The sequence below is a fragment of the Leptosomus discolor genome, chromosome 4 (genome assembly GCF_034619465.1).
Source record: "Leptosomus discolor isolate bLepDis1 chromosome 4, bLepDis1.hap2, whole genome shotgun sequence".
In the NCBI taxonomy this organism is placed as follows: domain Eukaryota; kingdom Metazoa; phylum Chordata; class Aves; order Leptosomiformes; family Leptosomidae; genus Leptosomus; species Leptosomus discolor.
The window spans coordinates 49,726,508-49,742,050 of record NC_141394.1 but is presented as its reverse complement, the minus strand read 5'-3'; the positions used below and the strand labels follow the sequence as shown (position 1 = coordinate 49,742,050).

Here is a 15,543-nt window from a genome sequence, read left to right as displayed (position 1 = left end):
ATCAACTTTCCACAGGATGCTTGTGCTTCTACATGAAAACAAAGAAAATGTGAAAGGGCATTGTGTTCCTACTTTCTAAATAAATCTGACAGTTCACCTGGATGAAAGTTGCACAGAAGGTGTGATTATACAGCTGATCTGTCTGGGTTTCCCTCCTCCTGATGACAGGGCTTTTATTTGCCTGCCTTGAGCCTACAGATAGTTCTTACATAGTCATAAGGTTAGCCAGCTCAGGGAGCTTATCCAGTTGAGAACTCATCTGGGTTTTTTTAAATTTCAGTTTTGTTTGTTGGCTGGCTGGTTTATAGATGGTACCTCTTAATTGCATGGCCTAGTGGACACTTCTGTTGGGATGAAGAAGGGGGTATGAATGAATATGCAAGGACAGTAGGGCACAGATCTGCCAGTTCCCAAAGTAGCAGGCACTTAATTATACCTGTGTTGCGATTCTGATTGTGAGATGCAGAAGCTGAATTACTCCTGTGTTAGTGTGACTTAGGTTGATATGCTGCTGAGTGGAGATGTGGCTGCGGTATAACGAGCTGACTGGCTAGATCCCATTTCCTTAATGGTGCGGTAATAGGCTGTGTTTGCATGAAAACACTGCTTTGTGCAAGTGCACCTACTGAGGGCTGTACTGTGCGATTTTGATTGAATACTATGCCTAAGCTAGATAGGTGTACTAGTGCAGTTTTTTAAACTTAGTTCAGGATTAATAGTTTTTTGTCTGGAACTGGTTATAAAAAAACCCCACAACTTCTTAGATACGTATTAATTATGATTTTTAGGTGATTTCTTCACCTGCACTGTGTGAAATCTTGGTGTAAAAATTAATAGTAGATGGGTTGCGCTAGTTTGGAAATAAATGAGGGTTGGTTTGGTTTTTTTTTTTTTTTTCAGTTAAAGCTGGGGTCATGTCCTAACATAGCAGTTAAAACTAGCTGGAAAAAGTCATTCTCTGCAAGGCTGTTTTGCTTCTACATCTGTAATGGAACTTCATAGCTGTTATAAAGAAAAAGCTTGTAGCTTTGTGCAGTGGCACAGCGCTAGCAGCGCTTAGGCTACAGTTGTTATTGCAGCCTGACAGTATATAGTTGTGTATTCTTTGCCTTTTTGAACTGGCTATCTAATTTTACTGCTATAAAGGAAAACTTTGTTTCTGATCTTTCAGCTTTAACAACTTTTTATTACTCATATCAAAACTACAAGTGAAAATGAAAACATTTAACATATAGACTGCTTTATACTGCGCAGGATGACACTATGAGAGAGCAGCAAAGCTCTAGGAAACCCAGATTATTTTGTTTCTTTTTGCTAGAAACTATAGTGTGAGTGTCACGGTGTTCACTGCTTAAATTAACCTGTCGTAAAGAAAGTAAAAATCCTTTTCTTGATGTCTATTTTCCATGTATTGTATCAAGTTTCCCCTTCAGTGCTCTGTTGCCAATGTCTTAATATTGAAATAAATGCAGAAGTTTGACGTACTAGATCTCTAAAGTCACTTATTGTGTCGAATCGATATCACCCTGGACCTGAGAGTGCAGGCTCTATGAATCACAAAGCACTCTTTCCAAGCACTGTATAGTGTGTGTTAAAGTGAGGAAAATTGAGAGACTCAAAACAAACAAAAAATTCTTTTGAAGAGCAGAGATTTTTTTTTTTAAAATAAGGTAAAAAAAAAAAACCCAAACCCACAACTACTTCTTGTTTAATTTTTAATGCCAGTATCTGTGTTCTTGTCACTGTTACATTTTTAGTAACATGGTTTAGTAAACATGGGTTTTAGTTTCTTAAGCCAGCCTTGTGTTTGTATTTTATAATAATATGTGTATGTCATTTTAGGTTATGAGTCTTTAAAATATTCTACAATAACTGATTTTAATACAGCACACTTCTTTCAGCTATTTCTTTTAGATTCTTTTTATTGATTGCTTGTCATGGCAACAGGAGGTGGTCCCTTTGAAGAAAGCATGAATGATCAGGACTTGCCTGGCTGGAGCAATGAGAGCCTTGATGACCGGCTGAACAATACGGTATAGTTAATATTATCTTTCAGTTGCTGTTTTATGCTGTACGTTGAAATTACCAGGTAGATTCTGTTCATGGCAGGTGACAATGCAAAACCCGAAGCCTTGTCAGTACAGGTAGGTATCTGCAAAACCAATAAAAATAATTGAGGTAGATGTAAGCAAGCAGTGAGTGTAATGCTGAGGTTGTGAAGTCTGTAGATGTATTTATGGGAAGTGTTTCGGGTCAGTGAAGTAGCTAGATACAAAAGCGTTGTAGGTGTCATGAAAGTGAACACTCTAATTTTAAAAGTTCTAAACTGCTGAAGAGTCTTCATCAAAGAAGAAAAATACAATTTTAGATTCATTTGAAATTAATTTAATGTATTGTAGGATGAAATAGGTTTAAAATTTGCTGACAAGCTATTTTTAATTTATGCAGTGGAGAAAATTATATTTTGTAATGTGGTGTTTGTTCTGGAAAACTTAGTGCCTATTTTGATATCGCTTTTTATTTTTACTTCGAAAATGGAAATAAACTCTTTCACTGAGTTAAAACATTTAATTTTTGTCTACGTGGATAACACACACAACTTTTTTGTTTCTTTCCTCCCACTTAAGGACTGGGGAAGTCAACAGAAGAAAGCAAACAGATCTTCAGAAAAAAACAAGAAAAAGCTTGGTGGGGAAGGTGAAACGAGGCTTACTAACGACATATCTCCAGAATCCTCACCTGGAATGGGACGACGGAAGACCAGAACTCCTCATAGTTTTCCTCATGCTCGATACATGACCCAGATGTCTGTTCCAGAGCAGGCTGAACTAGAAAGGCTTAAACAAAGAATCAACTTCAGTGATCTGGATCAGGTTTGTGAGAATGCTAGCTCCCACTGTAAATGTGACTACAAAATTTATTCAGCTATTTCTTGATATTTGACAGATGAATAAAGAAAGCTTTCATAAGTGATTAAGGTAAAAAAAAAAAAGCTTGTACGCACAATGAGAGCCAAATCAAAATTCTGGTTTTGAACTTGAGGAAATTATGTAAAGTTCAGGACTGTGCCTTTTCTATGCTTGAGAGTATGCTAGCTGTCTTCACTTCCTTCCTCTCAACTGTTAACAAATTACTGTGTCCTTAAATCAGTATCTCTTATCATACTTGTCTGCCACTCAAAAATGTCTATTACCTTATTTTGGATGTCTGTTCTTGAAGTGCCAGTTTTTGATTCTGAACATTGTTATCCTTATGCATTAAGCGGAAGAGCAGCATTAAAAAGTGCTTCTCAGCAGAGTGTAGAGAAATATCTGGCTTGAGTTCTTGAGCCATAACTGCTTCTTGGGGAATATGGCATACGCAATCCAAACCAATTAAAAGTATGAGGGATTAATTCTTTGCTAACAAGGCATAAATTTGTGTTAACAGTTTCAGAATAGAGGCTCGTTAACCTTTACAACGTTTGTTGTTACCTTGTTTGGGTTGTGTGGATTCTTTCAAGTGCAATTCATTGCTTTGATTTAGAATGTAAAGACTGGGCATAACTTCCTCCCCGCATGTTCGTTACAGCAACAAGTTACTATTCAGAAGGTTCTAAAGAAAAGCTGGAGTGATGAGGTGATATATGCTACAAGTGAATATATTTTATTATTGTTATTCTCTCAAGCGTACCTGGAGAAGTAGGATGCCTTTCACTATAGTAAAGGTGGAGGCCACAGCAAGGATGAGGAGCTAAGCTCTGAGGAACTGCAGAACGCTTTTGCTTCTCAGCTATTTTGAGAGGGTGGGCTTGCTTTCTGAAAACTATATGGCAAAAATCACTGGCACTGTCTTGAACTAACTTTTGACTAGTCAGTGACTAATATGATAACTCTAAAATCAGTCTAGTAATACTGGAGAACTGGTAATCCAAGCAATGAAACTAATTAAAGTTGAGAATACATTGGAGGAAAAAAATAAAGCAATTCTGTTTGTTTGTTTGTTTGTTTATAGAGAAGCATTGGAAGTGATTCTCAAGGCAGGGCAACGGCTGCTAACAACAAACGTCAACTTAATGAAAACAAAAAACCATTCAACTTCCTGTCACTGCAGATAAACACTAACAAAAGCAAAGATCCTGCCTCAGGTTCCCAAAAAAAGGAGAGTGGGGTATCAGTACAATGTAAAGAGTTGTTTGGAGCTGCTCTAAGCAAGGATTTCTTGCAGAATTGTCAAGTCTCTGCTCAAGAAGATGGAGGGGGAGAACCAGCTATGGATAGTAGCCAGGTATTTACAGAGCCTATAAAGTGTACAGAATATTGACTCTTAGAAAGGTTTTAATTACCTTGTTACTTTTCAGTGCATCTTTCTAAATTTCCAGAAGTATAACTGTTAAGTCTTATTGGAAATATTTACCTTCCCGCTGTTATAAAAGATGACTTGAGGAAAATGTGAAACCAAACTTAATCATGTATTGTTCTTTAGAAATCTGCACAAGCAGTGTTCATTTTCATCTTAGAGGCTGGTTCTCTTATGCATTTCAACAAAATACTCTCAGTTTAATATTTTCTTATGTTAATGAGCTCAGTTCTGTTTTAGCCCGTGTTGACAAGAAGCCCCATGCTTCAGCCTTGCAACTTCGTGTGTGCATAGAGCTGTCCTTAGAAAAGCTGATGACTTTTAACCACTTGCAGAAGTATGCTTATAAGATTGAAAGAACTAGTATGTCACCTCTTTAATTACTACTTTGCTGTTGCTATCACCATGTCTTGTGCATTAAATACATTAAAGCTGTAGCTGAATGCATTCAGTAACTTCAGTGTCTTTACAGATTGTGAGCAGACTAGTTCAAATTCGCCACTATATTGCTAAGGCCAGCTCCCTCCGGGATGATCTTGTAGAGAAAAATGAAAGATCGGCCAATGTTGAGCGTTTATCACACCTTATAGATCATCTTAAAGAGCAGGAGAAATCCTGTCTGAAATTTTTGCAAGAGATGCTTGTAAGTTTGAGAACATAATGTATTTGTTTCTGCACTGTAAGCTTTTTTTAGGAGTTGACCATTGATGTTTTGATGGTGCTACTGGGGGTGTTGGTTTTGATATGTAGTACCTTCCATAATTCATTTTTACTGCCCCCTTATATAGCTTTTGATTTATGCCAATGGAATATTTCAGGCTAGAGAAAATGAGGAGGATGATGTTCGGACTATAGATTCAGCTGTGGGATCTGGTTCTCTAGGTGAGAGCACATCGCTAAACATTGATGTGCAGTCTGAGGCTTCAGATACCATGGTAAGCTGCCTTTCCGTAATTAAGGTGCTAGAAATGAAGACTTTTGTTTTGGTTTTGTCGTGATTGTTATGATAGTGTCATAATCTACAGTTCAATTAAAAAATAGTAAATCCCCAAACACTCTGTTAAAGAGGTGTTCCTGCATGTTTTTTATATGGGGAAAAAAATGAGTGATTCTGTCACAACTATGTCTTGATTAGTTTTTTTAAAATCTTTAGTCTTCAGTGTAGGATGAAGGGTTCAATGTTTACTTTGGCAGAGCATGCACTGGGTTGACGTTTTCCATAGAATTTTTCGTGTTTCCTATTACATAGGAATAGTTTTCTATAGGATTTTTCATCTGTAAATTTGTTGCTGTTAGTGAGGAAAACTTGCTGGTGTTGGGTGATGAGAGGGTTAGAAATGAGTCATTAGGGGGCTATTGTCCAAGGATCTTTCTAGTGATAGAATTATTGACCTAACACAGAAGTTTCTCTCCTTTTTTGGAGAGATGAGCACCTTCTAGAAGATGTGTTCTGAATTTAGTTCTGAGGTACACAGACAGTCTTCTTTCTATTTATAAAAGCTTTTCTGTTAATGTAGTAAACAATTCTCATAATAGATACAAAGCTAAAAATAATTAGAAAAACTTCTTAATGTTTTAACTGCTGTGTTACTTCCAAGCACGTAAATTCTCCTCGTCTGTAGAACTTTCAGTGTACTAACCAGCTTTCTAGTACTTTTCCTCAGTATAGTAGTATTGGAATACGTAAACTGTAAGTTTAGTATTGGAATACGTAAACTGTAAGTTTAGTATTGGAATACGTAAACTGTAAGTTTAGTATTGGAATACGTAAACTGTAAGTTTAGTATTGGAATACGTAAACTGTAAGTTATTTAAATGCTTTTGTAAGAACTTTTTATATCCCTATAAAGAAATAAAATGATAGACATAGAAGATGTACTTTTAACTTAAAAAAAATACTGAAAAATGCAGAAAAAGACTAGTACAGTTTTTAAGAGGTACATGTGTAAACTTGGGTTGTTCTTAATTTCTTTAGTTTTATGTTTGGCTCTTCATTTTGCGTCTAATTTCTCTTTACACACAGCTTGAAATATTACATGCAGAATGAATAGTTCTGGTCTTAGAAGCTTGATTGCTATATGGAGCTTTATTATGAAAATTCCAAGAATGACTAACAATGTGTTTGCTCTTTAGTAGACTTTATTTAATACTAGTTTTTGACAAGATACAAGTGGGTAGGTTTGTAACTTAAAAATGCATTGTAAGTTGGAGCACATGTTCAAAATCTAACTAAACTATTTAATAAAGGAGGTATCTTTTAGTTTGAGCGATCGGCCCCGCATTGAGGACAAACTAGGGAATTCAGCTTCACAAGAACAGGTTACAGACATTGAAGTTACAGCAAGCCTTAAAGGGAAAAGTGACAGAGCTGCTCTGAATCACAGGGCAATCTGGCCTTGTAGGATTAATAGCCAAGAACATGGATTGCCTTCAAAGGTACACTTCAAAATATTAAAATATTATTTTAGCCTCAAATAGGGTTTATATATGCTGATTTTTTTTTTCCCTCATTAACTGCTTCAAATGTATCCTTAGAGATGTTTGACAACTTTCTTTTCTGAAGTGTCATCATTGACAGAGAAAGTACTGCATGTAACTTTGTACAGCAGGTGTTCAGATTTTATGTGGATGATCCTTCCAATTTTGCTGTTCTTTTTGGGAAAACATTGTAAATGTGACTTTCAGACACTTGTCATGTTTACACCAATAGTCTGCCAATGCAAATTTAAGCTAATACCATATAGAGAAAATAGGTTGGAGAATAGCAGCCTTAACTTGTTCCAAAGATGTTTTTGTATAGCTGTTTATATAAATACTTGGTTGGAAGTGGGAAGACTAAAGGGCTTGAAGTCTAAAACTTCTTTTCTTATGTTACCTTTTCTATGGCTTTGTCTCTTACTCTGATTTTAAAAAAAAAAATAAGTCTAAGTTAGATTTTTTTTTTCCATAAAATAAAAGGCCTACATGTTTTGTCAAGCTTATTAGTCCAAATGTAGAATTAAGTTTGAAAAATTTATTACGTGGTTTTAATAAACTAAAGTAGATCTGGTACTTTAGATAAAGCTTGGATTATTTAATAGGTGAGTGAAACTGAGACACATCCCCTTTTTCCCTTTCCTCCCCTCATTCCTTTCTGTGTTGATTTCATTGTGTACTCTTATTTTGCCTCTACTCTGCCTTTTATGTGTAAGATCAAAGTTTAACAGGAAAAGAGAAGGCTCTGGAGAGACCTCATAGGGACCTTCCAGTACCTGAAGGGGGCCTACAAGAAGGCTGGGGAGGGACTTTTTACAAGGGCTTGTAGTACTAGGACGAGGGGTAGTGGTTGGAAGCTGGGAGAGGGCAGATTTAGACAAGATGTTAGGAAAAAATTCTTCACCCTGAGGGTGGTGAGACACTGGAACAGGTTGCCTGAGGAAGTTGTGGATGCTCCATCCCTGGCAGTGTTCAAGACCAGGTTGGATGGGGCTTTGAGCAACCTGGTCTAGTGGGAGGTGTCCCTGCCATGGCAGGGGGGCTGGAACCAGATGATCTTTGAGATCTCTTCCAACCCAAACCATTCTGTGATTCTGTGAATGATCAGTGCAAGTTGCAGTGCATGTTTTAGTGACACTTGGAGAAGTTTAGAATTCTGGATGTGTTCCTCCTTTCTCTACTGGAAAGTTGAGCATTCCCTGGTACCCAGAACTAGTTAATAAGATGCCTGCTTCTATTCTGACATTTGGTGCAGAATTTTTGGACTGAGAGAATTTTGTACTTCAGGAACTCAGCACTATGTGGAGAGATGATGATGCTTTTAAGTTAGTAATGTTCTTTTTAAATACTTGTCAACTCCTAGCAAAAAGGGGGCAAATTTTTCCATGGTTTCATCTGCATAATATGATAATCCAATTTCAAACAGGATCAGGATCTTAACTGTGAATGTCTCATTAAAATACTTAATTTGCTGACAATCCTTGAATAAAAGCTTTCAGGCAAGTCTCCAGCTTTTAATTAGGATAGGATGGGGAAGATAACTTAGTTTTAATAGATTTGAACGGCTCGACATGCTTTCATTACTTCAGATCTATTTCCATGTATTCGAAAATACAGTATAGAGGGGATTCTGTGTCTGGTTTTGTTTTGAAATTCGTTTACCTAAATCTGGTCTATTCTAGTATCTGTGGCATGAATACAGCATATAAAACTATAAATGCACTATAGGTTAGAGAAGAGTAACTGCCCAAAACATTCTGCTGAAAATCTAGAGATTTTAGGCTGGTAAATCAATCTAGATCTTGTGTTCTATGTAGCTCCATGATACTAAGCTTTATCTTAGCTTTACCAGTCTTACAGCTTAATGTCCTCTTTTATGATTCAAGAGAGGGATGCTTGGGTTAGTCTTTGGGACACATTAGGGTGACTGACTGGATTTCTAGAGAAAACTTAACCCCCAGGAGTGATAAGCATCTCTTGGTGGTACAGGCTTATCTCTATTGGGTGTCTAAAATTTTTAGACTGAAAAGGTCCACCAGAAAGGTGAAGCTGTTTCATGTTCACCTTTTTACACTAACCAGGCTGTTTGATTCTATTAAAGTCCTGCTTGTTCTGACACTTCTGTCACTAGTACTCAGCAAATAAATTGTAATGATTATGGTAATGTTCTTCCATATCTTGCAGGCCAGAGATCCTCAACAGGAAGCTAAAGAGGAGTTGGAGAACTTGAAGAAGCAGCATGATTTATTGAAAAGGATGCTACAACAGCAGGAGCAATTGAAGGCTCTCCAAGGAAGACAGGCAGCTCTTCTTGCTTTGCAGCATAAAGCAGAGCAAGCAATTGCTGTCATGGATGATTCTGGTACGTGGAATATGGTGTCTTTCATAGCATGTTAGCGTGCTGATTGAATTATTAAAGCTGCAATTGTGGAACACACATTTAAAAGTCTTTTTTCTTTTTTTAATGATGCACTTTTAAAGAATTTTACTACAAGACTTCTATTTCTGAAAATAGTTGACAGTGTAATGTTGTAAAATGGTGTGTCAGTTAAAAACCACACAGCTGATTTAATTTACTTGTAAAATTCTAAAAGTGTCGTTTTTTCTCCCAAGAATCGGTCTGCTGTGTCAGGTTAGGAGTCTGCCTCTCATCTCCATCATTGAGATTCTCCAAAGAATCCTTCGAAGCGAGGCATACAGTGTGTTCTTTCACTTCCTGCATCCTTCTGGCTATAGGCAGTTGATGGTTTCAAGTTTTGGTTTGCCTTTTTCATGGGATTGTTGTTTTTTTTTTGGTGGCTGGTTGCTTGGTGGTTAATAGCCATTGATAGACTAATGGTTTATCTAATAAAAGAAAGAAGTTGCTAAAGCGGTTATGTCAGTAAATATGGAACTAGAACTCTGAAATTCTATGGCATGTAAGTTGGGCATATGGTTCTGGTAATAGAGCACCACCATTATGTTATAAACTTCAGTGTAAAAGCGTTCTTCAAATTTGTTTTCATATATTCCCAACTTTACAAAAATTACCTTTCGGACAGAGGTGTCTCTTTGATATCTGCTTAAAGGTTGTCAGCAGAGTAGTTTTCCCAAGAGTTCTGTCTTAAGAGGGAGACAGTTGTCCTTGATTGGTGCACTGTTGACATGTGAATTATCTTTTGTTTGTTGGAAACTCGTCCTGCCCACCACCCCTCCCTAAATCCTGTTCAGTTTCCTTTGGAAATGGAGTACAGTTATGCTTGCAGTTCTAGGGGACAACACTTTTTCACTGAGCAAGTTCAGATTTGGTCTGGGTTACTATTCTATGACTCTTCCCCATAAGAGTTGCCACTAGGCTTGATTAGAAGTTGTGTGGGATAGCAGTTCTTACTACAGTTAGTTTTTGTATTTAAAACAGTTTCATTTTAGAAATAGAAGTATTGGTTTTTACCCTTTGCAAAAAGTCTCTTTAAAGTTCCTTGCTGTGTTGAGCTTCTTTTTCTGCTTTTTCTCCTGTCTTTGATTTGATAGACTATAGGAAAAAAAGGTGGAACTGGTTAAGAAAACACCAAGTTTTAGTGTAGGAAGAGAAACAGAGAAGTTGGTAGGTAGAGAGCTTTTAGAAAACTACCACTGGAGTAAGAGAAGCAAGTGCCTTGAAAAGGTGTTTCCTCGTTCCTTAAGTGGTTTTCAGTAATTGCTTTTCTCCTGTCTGCTCTGCAGCAGTAGACCTGTGATAGAATCTGCTTTTTCTTCTTTCCTCAAACATACAAAACTCTTGATGAGGAGTAAGTAGATGAAGTGAGTAGAAAATAGGATTACTTACGATAAATTAGAATGTCTCGCTTTTTTTTTTTAATTCTTTGGTGGTGTTTTTATTTGCGTCACATTTCCGCTTATGTCACTCTTAATGACAGTTTCTTACTGCTGTTTGTGCTGACTGACTTAAAGATGTGGTATGTGCCAGAACTGTAAAGTAGGAAATGTAAAGATTCAATTTCAACATAGGACAAAATAATGTTTGTAAATTTGAGTATAGTTAAACTTTATTGTGCAGGTAATGAAGTTGTGATCTATGGGGAAATTAATATTTGTGCTTGATTTTTCTTATGAAGTGTTGATTCGTATTTGGGGAAAGAGTTATCTGGATGTCTCAACTGCCAGTTCTGTATCTTAGTACTGTTTGAATCTGAGCTTTCAGGGAGGGGAAGAAAGCTTGCTTTTTAATGTATTCCTCTCATAAAGCTTTTTGAAGGACAAACCTCCAAGACTCTGTTTGCAGCTGAGAAGATTACAGCTTATACCAAAATGAAAGTTTGGTGTCCTGTTAATTTGTTATTTTGAGGAAGTAAAATTACGTGCACTGTTCTTAGTTTGTAGTAACAATTTTGTTTCTTACCAGCAAAATGTTTCCATGAACCCTAGAGCAGGTGGTTTTCATTTTGCTCTGACCTTGTTAGTGAAACACAGAACAGACTTCTGAAGTCCTTTTATGTGGTTCTTCATGAAGGAGCTGAGTTGGCTCGTTAGTATTTTTGTAATGGAAGTAATCTTTCAAGAGTAAAGCTGGTGGGAAGGATACAACATTAAAAATAATTGCTGTGTTTTAAGAGGTGCAGTATATTGAATGTCCTTGTTAAACCAAACATTTTCATCAAAGAGCCTTTATTTCATCGCTGTGGAAAAGTATTTACATTTTTTCCTCCTTCTGTATGCCCAGTTATAACAGAAACTACGGGTAGCGTTTCAGGAGTAAGCCTTACATCAGAACTAAATGAAGAGTTGAATGACTTAATTCAGCGCTTTCACAACCAACTTCATGATTCTCAGGTCAGTCCTTGGATTGCGCTGTGTAGGTTTTGCCATTGTCCATTTTTTCTCATTCTTTTGAACAGTGCAGTTAAGTCTTTGTCTTGCTTGTTTGCTTGTGTTTGCAAGTGGAGTAGTTAAGGTTCCCCCAAACTTGAAAGCTCAGCATCTTTGTGTTCTTAAGAGTTACTGACTGACCTATGCTTTCTGTCTCGCAGTTTTCCATGAAAGTCCAAAGAAGTAGTTTCTAAATTGCAGTATAATTATATAGTTACTCAATATATAATTAGGATATTATGAGAGTGGTTTTGGTATCAGTTTCCCTTTATAATGTTCTTTGTTCTGATGTTGAGCCTACAAGCCTATAAGAGGGCTTTTTGTTTCTTACGTTTTGTTTGTCGTTTTTCACTGTGAATAAAATGAAATTACTCTTTTTAGACACAATCTGTGCCAGACAATAGAAGGCAAGCAGAAAGTCTTTCACTTACCAGAGAGATTTCACAAAGCAGAAACTCTTCAGTGTCTGAACACCTGTCAGATGAGAAGGCGCAGCTGTTTAACAAGATGCGAATGTTGCAGGGTAAAAAGCAAAAAATGGATAAACTATTAGGAGAACTTCATACGCTTCGTGACCAACATCTAAATAACTCCTCCTGTAAGTAACTATGGGCAGAATTGTATCTTTTCAAGAATACAGCTTTTTTAATGTGCATGTTTGTAACATGATCTTTCAACTTGCAACTGGTTAATGAAATGCAGTTGATAAAGCTGTGCTGGGGCACTATTGTGTAAATGTTTTTTAATGCTGTGTAAGTTTTTGGCTTAATGGAGAACTCTACAAGTAATGATGATGAGTGTCTTTGCTAGTAGTACTTTGGTTTATAACATTATCAAAGTTGACTAATGTGAGGATATGATTGGCTTGTCTGTGATGCCTGACTTATGGAGTGTATCGTATGAACCTGAACTTTCTGTGTTCTTATCATAGTACGCCTCTCTTTACGTGGTCAGCACTTCAGATGTTAGTAGCTCTATGGCATTATGGGGTTTGCTTACCCACTGTCAGAAGACTGTCTGATGCACTAGTTGCAGGGACTTGAGTCATAAGCCATACCAGAGGAACTTAACTGTCTGAATGGCCTAGAGTTTTGGCCGGTTCCTTAGGTGGCTTTTCTTTCTTAAAGTCTTGATGTGGGCCTACTCACTGCTCTTGCTTTCTGTTTCTAGAAATACATTCATACTAGTGAGGTTTGTCCTGCAGCTGGAAACTTCTGAGTGGTGATCACACTGTATTCTGCTTAACATTAAGAAATGAGACACTTGAAGATACTCCTGGAGAAGGGCAGACTGATTTTTATAGTTACTTGAGTATGCCTCTGTCTTTCTACATGTAGTTAATGTGTATAGTATGAACATACTTGGATATGATTTCATGTAGCTGGAAAAAGCAAACATCAAATCTATGTTCTACAGCATATGGACAAAAGAGTTTAGCAGAGGAAAAAAATTGATGGGATTTTTCTTTTTGTCACATTGAAATGTTAAATTTTAAAAAAAGGTAAGTCAGCCCTAAATAGGCCCTTAAAAGAATTCTTTGGGCAGTTTCACAGCATGAAAGCTTCTGCTTCTGAAGTTCGATAAAGCTAAAAGGAACTGACTGAAGTCTTGTTTACAAAAGCTACTTACTACTCTCTGCCTATTGGCATTGCACGCCATGCAACTTAAGACAAAAGCTTTTGTTCTTCGAAGAAGTTATTAACTGCTGTTTTGTACGTTGGTAATACTTTCTGTAGTTACAATTTAATATAATTCAGTTAAGTGGGTTCCTTTTTGCAAGTTGTTCTTATGAGCTATATTTCTTTTCTGTAGTTTTTCCTGCTTCAGGTTCTCCTCAAAGGAGTGTTGATCAAAGAAGTACAACTTCAACTGCTTCTGGTCCTGTAGGTGTAGTAACTGTTGTCAATGGCGAACCAAATAGCCTGGCACCTGCTCCCTACCCTCCTGATGCCCTGGTTTCTCAGAATGAGAGTGAAGAGGATGACAATCTAAATCCAACAGAAAAGCTTCAGTAAAAGTTCTATTTTTTTTCATAATGTGCTTTAGTGATTTTGAGTGTTACTTTTTTTAATAAGGTCTGTGTTAAGAAACCACTTTATATTTTAATCTACTTAATTTAGTATTATAGACCATTTAGTAAATGGTCCAAGACAGTTAAATGAGTGCAGAGCTTCAAGCAGAAGGTTTTTACAGCTAGTAAAATGGCAGTAAACCTTTAAGAACTATAAATCGTGTGTATATACTTTTCAACTCTACGTAGATTTGATTCATATGACAAAATATAGAGCATAATTTTTTTTTCTTCTCAGGAAGCTAAATGAAGTTCGTAAGAGGCTGAATGAGTTACGGGAGTTGGTTCACTACTATGAGCAAACATCTGATATGATGACAGATGCTGTGAACGAAAACACTAAGGAAGAGGAGGAAACAGAAGAATCGGAAAGTGATTCTGAACATGAGGATCCACAGCCTGTAACAAATATTAGGTAGTCATATTTTTTGTAATCCTAAATCTGTGTAGCTAAGTTGTTGCAAGTATCCTGAAGCAATACATTGTTTCAGTCAACCAGAAGAAACTTAAATCTGTGATTACGTTACCTTTCCAAATTTTTAAGTTGAAGTAGCTTTCTTAAACGATTAATAATAATCTTGTCCTTAGTAACTTATTTCTGTAGCAAATGTAAATGAGATTGGACATTCAGAAAATCACCATAAGAGACTTGAAAACTGTAATTCCTTTGGGTTTAAGCACTGAATTGTGTGTATGGAATCCGTTGAAATCTTAACAGACCTAAACTGAGGAATTGGAATAAAAACAAACTTCCGTTTAGAGAGGCATTTAGAGCTATAGTCTTAACAGAGCAACTGTGTGCATCAAGGATCTTCGCTGTGCAGAAGGGAATACTAATTTAGTTATTAATCATAAAAAGGTTTTATATTACAGACATATATCTTGAAAGCCTCTGGTATTGTTGTAGATCTAGCAGGGGATAATTCATGGCTGCTTCTGATTACTTAAAAAAATAAAATAAATATATTGGAGAGATGGATATTGAGAAAATCCAAATGTCTGGACTGATTTTTATATGTGGTTGGTTTTGTTGGGGTTTTTTTGTGTGTGTGTTTTGTTTTTTTTTTTTTAAGGGTCAGGACACATCCCTATAAAAGCCAGTTAATAAAATGGCTGAAGTAAGATTCCATCAATATCAGTTCTTAAAAAGTTAACATGAGTAATGTATTTTACCCTAGGAACCCTCAAGGAATCAGTAGTTGGAGTGAAATAAATAGCAACTCAAATGTGCAGTGTGGAACTAATAACAGAGATGGAAGGCATCTTAATACAGACTGTGAAATAAATAACCGATCTGCTGCTAATATGAGGACTCTAAAAATGTCTTCTACTCTAGGTATGTTCTAAAATCTTCTCATATTTTTAACTTATTGCAAATAATCTTGATAGCTGCACACATTGTTGGAGAACCTTGTTTGATGAGCAAAATGTTTGAGAATCTAATCATTAAGCTGATATTTTTCTAATGTCCAGTAATTACAGTTGACTTCAGAAGTTCATTAATACTGTTTTGTTTCCTCCTCTCCCCACCTCCAGACTGTCATAACAGGGAGGATGACAAAGACATTGACCTACCCCAAGAAGATGATGAAGTGGAAGAAGATAGAGTTAGTGAAGATTCTGTATCTAGTCACAGAAGCAGCTTGGGTGATGCTGCTGGAGATGCTGAGTTTGAGCAGAAAATCAATAGGCTTATAGCTGCAAAACAGAAACTTAGACAGCTACAAAACCTTGCTGCTATGGTGCAGGTAATTTATAAATATAAATCTGTGCACAAAAATGTGGCATTCATTATTTCATGTAATGTATAACTT

General features: G+C 36.6%; 1 protein-coding gene across 4 annotated transcripts in view; it reads left to right on the top strand.

The window, feature by feature from the left end:
* Positions 1 to 1,937: 1,937 nt before the first annotated feature.
* The window catches only part of PCM1 (pericentriolar material 1), a 42,104-nt gene continuing 28,498 nt past the window's right edge, over positions 1,938 to 15,543 (top strand). For 2 of the 4 annotated variants that reach the window (XM_086464513.1, XM_086464514.1), the window contains exons 1-11: positions 1,938 to 2,033; positions 2,628 to 2,873; positions 3,994 to 4,266; positions 4,811 to 4,981; positions 8,998 to 9,175; positions 11,513 to 11,622; positions 12,040 to 12,256; positions 13,471 to 13,669; positions 13,968 to 14,144; positions 14,908 to 15,065; positions 15,266 to 15,477. In XM_086464513.1, the coding sequence (XP_086320639.1) occupies positions 1,938 to 2,033; positions 2,628 to 2,873; positions 3,994 to 4,266; positions 4,811 to 4,981; positions 8,998 to 9,175; positions 11,513 to 11,622; positions 12,040 to 12,256; positions 13,471 to 13,669; positions 13,968 to 14,144; positions 14,908 to 15,065; positions 15,266 to 15,477 (2,037 nt within the window). Of the gene's footprint in view, positions 2,034 to 2,627; positions 2,874 to 3,993; positions 4,267 to 4,810; positions 4,982 to 5,156; positions 5,274 to 8,997; positions 9,176 to 11,512; positions 11,623 to 12,039; positions 12,257 to 13,470; positions 13,674 to 13,967; positions 14,145 to 14,907; positions 15,066 to 15,265; positions 15,478 to 15,543 lie in introns of those variants that run through there. The other 2 variants (XM_086464512.1, XM_086464515.1) reach the window with 2 other exon arrangements.